Consider the following 8907-nt stretch of genomic DNA (forward strand, 5'->3'; position numbering starts at 1 on the left):
TACCAAGATCAGTTAACAAAATTGAGTTAAGATAGAACTTGCTAGAATTAAATAAAGCGTGTCGAACAAAAGAGTGCAATTATGTTTGGTTAAAAAGGAGAAAAAGGGATCTGTGCAGAGTCCAACACCGATCAGTTAGTCGGTGCTTATGACAGTTTTGAGTTGGGATTTACGGACGCAGTGGAACGGATATTTGTAGATCTTAGATCTTAAGATGATGCTGCAACAATGGCGAGTGCGAACATCCTAAGCCATTTACAAATAGTATTCCTATATCTACGGACATCTGCAAATGCATCTTGCACAGCTGCAGTTCGGGCCAGAAATGAAATCAAAGGAAAAAGGAACGGAACGGAAAGGAAAGGATATCCAACACCTTTTTTGTTTGGACCCGAACAAGATTGTCGCAAGATTGTCACAAGCTGTGGCAATACGAAAGCAAGATTCCAATGAGCTAAGCCAAAGGATTAGAATTAGAATATCGTCTGTAGCAAGTTGAATGAGAGACGAAGAACTGATTCATTCATTAAGATCTTTGCCACACGCAACAGTTCACAAAGACTTAGGTGCGCCGGCAGCTTATGCTAATGAGCAGGTAGACGACCGATCGTAAATCAATGGCAAACTACCGAAACAGTAGGCGTTGGAAATCCTTTCGACAGTTAATTAGTGCAGCCACACCTGAACCCAAGTAACTAGAAGAAAATTAAATACTTGGACAATGCAAACTGAGATTTACAATCCATTCCAAATCGCCATTTGTCCTGCAGATCAGAGGAAAACTCTTGGGACTTCAAAACTACAACACATTACGAACGTTAAAACTCGGTTAAGCATAGACAATTGAAACAATTTACATGCATTATAGAACCCATATTGAACACTTGCCAAATTCTTGAATTTATATATAACTTATAAGTAGTAAAGAGAAAAAGCTATTCAAGTATAGAATTTTATTGAAATAAACATGTAGATTGCAACATTTGAGTTCAATTGTAAATCTGAGATCTATTTTTATTGAGATAGGCAAGTTAACTTTTTGTAAATATGGCATATTAACATATAACAAAAAAAAAAACATCGTTTGCTTTAAGCTGCCGATTCACATTAAGTTATCACATTGGTTGCTTGTTATCCCCTTTCCCCGCTTTAAATGTTCGTTACAATTGAATACCCCGATATTTCCTTTAAAGACTATTGATCTTTTTGGCTATTCTCAGGATGTGGCCGCGCATTATCTTACAGCTAATGCCGCTAAGCAACGGATTATTAAGCTCTGGATCCTCGTCACTCGGTTCAGTTTCTTTCGGCTCCTCCTTGGGTTTGACTTCATCTGAACTTTCCCATTCCATAGGCTGAGGAATATCCTTCAAATGTTGATCTACTTCGGTGGACTGCTGATTCCTTTTAACTTCCTCCACATCATGCTGCACTTCCACTGGTTGGAGCACTTCTTCCGTGGACTGAGAGTTCTCCTCGGACTTTCGGGCAGCCAGTTGCACATTCTGCAATTCACGACGCAGCGCCTTGCGTTCGAATTTGCTCATCCGTGTCTTTTGTTTTCTATTATTATTTGTCTTTCTAATCCCAAGTGCTTCTGCATTCTGAGACGTTGAAGGCTTTGTGTCGTTATCCATCTCCGGATTTAAAGATACCTCAGATTGGTTTTCAGATTCGGAGCATGCAAAAGTTTTTACTGGCTTTTCATTGTCAGCTGATAGATTGATCGATTGATGCACTTCACTTTCTTTGGCGTCGGTTGCTTGATTGGCGTTTGACTCAAAAGCTCCATTTGACTTCTTCTTGGGTAGATCAGTTATTGACTTAGATGTCTTCGATTCATTCAAGCCAAATCTTGGTGCAGATTGCGATTTTAGGTTTACTGTTTGATTGATGTTTGGTTGTTGTTCCGACTTTACTTTCGACATAGCCTTGGGTGTTGATTTTTGTTTTTGGTTTCCAGCCTTCACACAAGTACTAGTTGACTGAATTGATGCTTGATTGCTTGAGGACTTTGGTTGGTTAACAACTTGATCCGCATTTAAAGATACCTCAGATTGGTTTTCAGATTCGGAGCATTCAAAAGTTTTTACTGGCTTTTCATTGTCAGCTGATAGATTGATCGATTGATGCACTTCACTTTCTTTGGCGTCCGTTGCTTGATTGGCGTTTGACTCAAAAGCTCCATTTGACTTCTTCTTGGGTAGATCAGTTATTGACTTAGATGTCTTCGATTCATTCAAGCCAAATCTTGGTGCAGATTGCGATTTTAGGTTTACTGTTTGATTGATGTTTGGTTGTTGTTCCGACTTTACTTTCGACATAGCCTTGGGTGTTGATTTTTGTTTTTGGTTTCCAGCCTTCACACAACTACTAATTGACTGAATTGATACTTGATTGCTTGAGGACTTTGATTGGTTAACAACTTGATCATTTCGAGCTGCTGCTTGATTGACATCTGATTGATGAACTGTTATTGATTGAGCTTTGGATAGAGTATTCATTGTTGGTTTAATTGTTATAGATTTAGTAGCGCCTTGTTGATATCTTGTTAAATTTTTCTGTTGATTGACTAACGATTGATAACTCTGTGCTGATTGATTTCTTCTTGTTGGTGAAAGAATCTGGCGAATGCCGTTTAACTGTGGACACTCGTCGGAATTATGATTGATCCGTTGATAAGTTTTTGTATTCCATGATCGGTTAACATTGTCCACAGACTGCGATCGTAGCGGTGTCTCTTGCTTGGTCGTCATCATGGATGTTGATTGCTCAATGGTTTTTGATTGACTCGATTTCCTTTTATACATTTGCTTGTATATCGATTGCGGCAATTTGGGTTCACCGATGGGATAATCTTCGGGGAATGAAGGCGGACTGCGCATCCCATTGCATTTTTGGTTGACAACCGGTTGAGGCGAAGGCGAAGGCTGTGGTTTGCGTATTCGTACCGATGGCGTTGTTTGCTGAACACTCAAGTCTGGCCACTCCTCCTCTAGATCTCGATCTTGTTGCCCCAAATGGTTGCAAATTTCCAAAGCAAGTTGTGGTTGCTGTGATGCCATTCCAAGTGTTGTTTGCTTAAACAAATTGTTTGAATTGTTAGAGTCACAATCTTGCAGCTTTGCGGTAACTGGAATTGTTTGAACTTTGACTGTTGTCGGCTTTTCCTGTGGCATTTGATCGATCTTTTGAAGAATTCTTCCAGATTTTTCCTTCAGTATTTGTTCGATCTTTTGCACATTTGTCGTTGACTCATTCTGTGGCAATGGCATTTGTTCGATCTTTTGCAGAATTGTTTCCGGCTTCTTCTGTGTCATTTGCTTTTCTTTGATGTTATTTAGATTTGTCCTTGGCTCTTTCTGTGGCACTCCCACTTCATCGATCTTTTGCAGAATTCTTTCAGAATCCTTCTGCTGTATTGGTATTTGTTCGATCTTTTGCAGATTTGTTTCCAAACTTTTCTGTGGCATTTTCTCGATCTTTTCCTGTAGCATTTCCTTTTCTTTAATCTTATGCAAATTTGTCGTTGACTCTTTCTTCGGCAGTGGAATTTGCTCGATCTTTTGCTGAATTGTTTCCGATCTTTTCTGTGGCATTTGCACTTGTTCGATCTTTTGCAGAACTTTTCCAGACTCTTCCTGCTGCATTTGCTTTTGCTCGACCTTCTGCAAATTTGTCGATGACTCTTTCAGAATGGTTTCTGAATTTACCAACTCGAACTTTTCCAGAATACCTTCCGAATTTTCATGCGGCATTTGCTCGTTCTCTTGCTGAATTCGATTAGGCAATGTTTCATTCGATCCTGACGAATTCAGCAACTCTCTTGAGATTCTTATAGCTGGTTTTGTCCATTTGGGTGCTTTCTTGAGAGGATTGTGCTGCAGCATCGGCTGCTGTTTGGCAACACGACGCGGAGCACGAAATTGCTCCGGTTCGGTTTGTGCACTGGACTTTGATTGATTTTGATTCACTGTCGCTACAGCTGCAGTTGTATATTGAAGAAGCTCCTCCAGATCGGCTGTTGAGCTGTCGACTTCATCGCTGGCATCTGTGCTCATCGGAGTCTGCAATAGTTTTGAAGTTGCCGTCAGTTAAGTTGTTTAGCTACGATAAATTCACTTTTCTACTTACCTCGGTTTGTGTCTCCTCCTTAGTTGGCGTTTGAGTTGCTGAATTGACATGCAATTGGCTCATCGATTGTCCATTGGAGCTGTCTGAGCTGTCGCTGATGAGCACTTGCCCATTGATGATCACGCGATTGGGCGACTCATCATCGAATTCAGTCTGTCTGTAGATGGAAATCACCAGCCTGGCGAATGAACGAGTTATGTGAACCTTGCTCACGGATGACATATCGACTTGGATAATTTGAGGATCGTTGACAGGCTGCGGCGTTGAAATGCTCGATGGCGATGGCGATGACGATGACGGAAACGATGTTGGTGTCGTTGACGATGATTGTGGACGATAGTTATTGGTTTGGTCTGGTAGATAATGCTGCTGACAGATCAGTGGTTGCTGTTGCTGCTGTGGATGAGATTGCAGCAGTTGAGTTGAGTGGCAACATTGCTGCTGTTGATGCTGTTCCAACTGCTCAGACTCTAATTGCTGCTGCTGTGGTTGAGCTTGCTGCAGCTGTTGTTGTGATTGAGTTTGATGCTCCAACTGCTGTTGAAGCTGCTGCTCCAGTTGAGTTGAGTAGCAACATTGCTGCTGTTGATGCTGTTGCAACTGCTCAGACTCTAATTGCTCCTGTACGAAATGTGGCTGCTGCTGGAACTGTTGTTCAGGTGGAGATTGCTGTTCCAACTTTTGCTGCTGTGGAGACTGTGTGTCTTGCACTTGAGTTAAGTAGCAATATTGCTCCAAATCCTTTTGCTGTGGTTGCTCATTTGAATCCTGTTGATGCTGTTGCAACTCCTGAGACTCCAATTGCTGTTGAGGTAGTTCTTGTTGCATCTCCTTCTGCGGGGACTCTACTTGAGTTGAGTAGCAACATTGTTCCAACTGCTGCTGCTCATTTGAATCCTGTTGATGCTGTTCCAACTGCTGAGACTCTAATTGCTGCTGCTGTGGTTGAGCTTGCTGCAGTCGTTGTTGTGATTGAGTTTGATGCTCCAACTGCTGTTGAAGCTGCTGCTGCTGCTGAAATTGAGTTGAGTAGCAACATTGCTGCTGCTCTTGCTGATTTGTATGCTGTTGATGCTGCTGCAACTCCTGAGACTCCAACTGCTGTTGAGGTAGTTGTTGTTGCATCTCCCTCTGCGCAAACTGTGCGACTTCCACTTGAGTTGAGTAGCAACATTGATTAGAATTCTGTTGCCACTGTATGAAATGTTGCTGCTGCTGCAGCTCAAGATGCAACTGCTGTTGAGGTAGCTGCTGCTGGAAGTGCTGCTGCTGATTTGAATGTTGCTGCTGTATGAAATGTTGCTGCTGCTGCTGCAGTTGCAACTCTTGTTGAGTTAGTTCTTGTTGTATCTCCTGCTGAGGCGAGTCTGTACCTTGCACTTGAGTTGAGTAGAAACATTGCGGCTGCTGATTTAAATGCGTCAACTCCAATTGCTGCTGTATAAAATGTTGTGGCTGCTGCTGTTGCTCCAACTGTTGGTGGAACTGCTGCGAGAATTGCGGCATTAAAGGAGTTTGTATGTGTTGCGCTGTTAACTGCTGCAGATGCTGTTGCTGTTGCTGTTGCTTGATCACAGCCTCATAGTTGTTGCATTGATGCGGCTGCACAAAGTGTAGACCGTGCAACATGGACAACGGCTGCCCCCTCTGACAGGTGCATATTTGATAATGAGAACGTGATGACTGCAATGGCAATTGAGGCGTTACTTCAGCCACAACTAGTTGCAGTCCCTGTTGCAAATGCAGCCCTGGTTGCAAAGTGGCATGCGCATACTGTTGTTGTTGTTGTTGTTGTTGCCACTGCCACGTCTCGGGCAGCACACAACTTGGTAGCTGCATATTGTACGCTTGCGTATTGTACCAGGTGCCATTATAGAAAATACCGCGTGGAGCTCTGCTTTCAAATTGTTGTTGTTGTCCATGTGCCGCTTCAACTTGCTGCATGTTTTGGCTGACGTTGCATTGATGGCAAAACTTACATGCGGCATAAAAGAAATGCCCAAATCTCTGGTGAAAAAATGTGATTGCTCACATTTGACACTCGCCCAAAATGACAATTTGTTTTAGGTATAAAAACTTTTTCGTCAATTAAACAATTGTCAAACACACGTCACGTTACCCAACACTGTATGCCAATGTTGCCACCTGGCGCAAAAGCTTTGGCAAGAGAGCGCGTCGTTTATGTGTTCTCTTTTTCTGGTATTTTACGCTGTGTTTAAATGGCAACCTTAATCAACTTTTTATTCAAATGGAACAGAAGAGTTGGTGTTAAAAAGTCGAGTGTAACACAATACACTCTAATTACGCTAATTATTGCATTCTCATTAAACGTTTGATTTATAAAATTTATATTATTCACATTTTATTCAATTTTTATTAACTTTAAATACCAAACCTGGCAAAAAAAAAGAATTATTATCAAGAAAAAACCTCATTAAAATATTTCGAAAACGAAGATGCGTTCATAAGCAATCTAATCAACTTAGGCATTGTCTCTTTAGGGTCAGACAGCTGAGTTGGACAAATAGAAAGCGCGGTCATGGGGCAGGGGCAGGGACAGTGGGAAGGGGAAGGGGAAGGGTAGGGCAAGGATATAGAACCGCGAGGCCGCGACCAGGATCAAGGCCAAGGACAATGTATTGCACCCGGAGGCTAATCTGTGTGAATGACAATAACAAACGCCTTTTGAAAAGAAAACGCTAAACGTTTAGCGGCATTTACATATTTAATTGTAAAGAAAATTACCCAAAAAATGCCCCGAAAAGTAAATCGAAATTTTCACAAATCAAATGCGTTTTCATTTTCCACCCGTGGAAAAGAGCGCGCAAAAGGGTGTGTGGGGTTAAAAGGAGGAAGGAGGAGGGTGAAGATCAAGAACAACGTAACGTTTTGTTGTTTTTCCAAGGTGGAAACGACAACGCGACTGGCGATCGCGCATCCCAACCGCAAGCAACTTGGCCACAAAGACCAAGAAAACTAACCCTCGGCGGTGTTTTGGAAAATGCAAATTGAGAGTTAAACATAACGAAACGGGACTGAGGAACGTAGAAAACGCACATCAAATGTCAGAATGTCGCATCTTCGCGTCGTCTTTGGCTGTTTTTGGAAGTTTGTCAAACGTTTGACAGCGGGCCGCGATCAGGTTCCCAGTTAAAGGTCTTGAGGAACCAAAAGCAAATTAATGCATGCCTGCAATTAAATTTGAATAAAATTTCAAACTTTATTGAGTATTACGCAACGTCTAACCCTTCTTTCTCAACTCGACGTAATTGATTAGCCGGCGGCCAGAGCGACAGCTCGATTCCATCATGGGATCCGAATGCTCAACCAAAATGGTTCGTCAAGCTACAAGGCCAATGCTCAACATTGCTTCTAAGAAGAGCATCTATTTGGTTGCTAGTAAATTACAGACTGTATTCTAGGGAAGCGACGATCTCAACTGCTGGCATATTTCAAAAAATATTCCTTCAGAACAAATCTATTCTCAGAATTTTGTTGGAAAAAAAATGATTTGAAATAACATGCTAAACCAAACTTAAATACTAATATTCTTAAGTTGTAATTAGAATTGAAATAAACAATATATATTTTAGATTTTTTGTAACTGAGAAGCTAGATTTCACTTTAAAGAGAATAGAACAAAAAAAAAGAAAAGAGAACAGAATCGAAAGGCGCCAAGTATTTTATTTTAGATTTTAATATAATAAATAAATAAAAAAAAGGAGCGCTTGAGAAAAGATCCTCTAACTGATCAGATGATCTAAATTACGAATAATGTTAGCTCACTTCTTCAGAAAAACTCTAAAGACGATCTCAACTTCTGACAAAATTTCAAGAAAGATTCGCTTATAACAAATCGAACTTTTTATATCATAAATTCTTTTGTACAAATCCGAATTTTGTGGTAAAAAAATACACCGAAATAGTTAAAACCTTAATGCATACTTTAAACTGAATATTCGTAGTTGTAATAATATGGTTTTAAAACTAAACTCAGAAGAATAAATAAAATATAATATTTAAATTTGATCAACCGATCTCAGTAGGTTTTTTACTGAATTCATTTATATGAAACTTAGAAGCTGGACTTCACTTTAAAGTGAATAGAAAGGAAAAAAAGGAAGCCTAGTTAAATATGTTTAAACGTACCAAGTATCTTTCTCTTTAATCAGAGTATCCAAATTTCTGGCATACCACAACAAAAAAGATTTCATAAGATCCCTTTCAATACTTAAAAAAAAAGTTGTGAAGATGTTCATAAACTTTATGAAGCCTTTACCAAGACTTCTACTCATTGCTGTTATTTTTAAGCAAGTGTTTCACTTCTTCATTAAATATACTTTCACTAGAGATAATCGCAAATTGGTTGCAGCTAATAAAACACCACCTGAGTTGACACCTGTCTCAAAGCCAATAAAATTGACCTTTGCAGCAAGTTTCGTGACATTTTTGGACTTTGATTTTATGTGTTTGCGTTCAGTGGCCTAATGATCGTTTGTTGTTGTTGCCACTGATGATAATCTGTGTCATTAATGTCGAAAGTCGAAAGTGAAATGAAAGCAAGTTGCGCACTTCCTGCCACACGAAATGACAATGCAACATGCCACATAACAGCAGCCGCTGCAACATTGTCGATATGTAAACCTAATTGAAAACTGTCAACGTGCAACGAATTTCTCTTTTTTTGTGGTAGAGTCGTAAAAAAACACAAAAGGAGAAAAGAGCGGGAGGCAAAATTAGAGGTAAAACCGAAGCAAAATTAACCCGCTGATT

General features: G+C 40.4%; 1 protein-coding gene across 1 annotated transcript; it reads right to left on the reverse strand.

Annotated features, from left to right (window-relative positions):
- Nucleotides 1–994: 994 nt before the first annotated feature.
- Nucleotides 995–6174, reverse strand: LOC117578168 (uncharacterized). The gene is made up of 2 exons (XM_034263457.2): nt 4135–6174; nt 995–4067 (listed from the first exon to the last, which is right to left on the reverse strand). Exons 1-2 carry the CDS (start codon nt 6076–6078, stop codon nt 1188–1190), a joined length of 4824 nt encoding a protein of 1607 aa, XP_034119348.1. The 5' UTR covers nt 6079–6174; the 3' UTR covers nt 995–1187.
- Between the last annotated feature and the right edge of the window lie 2733 nt (nt 6175–8907).

This window comes from Drosophila albomicans, chromosome X (assembly GCF_009650485.2).
Source record: "Drosophila albomicans strain 15112-1751.03 chromosome X, ASM965048v2, whole genome shotgun sequence".
Taxonomy (NCBI): Eukaryota; Metazoa; Arthropoda; class Insecta; order Diptera; family Drosophilidae; genus Drosophila; species Drosophila albomicans.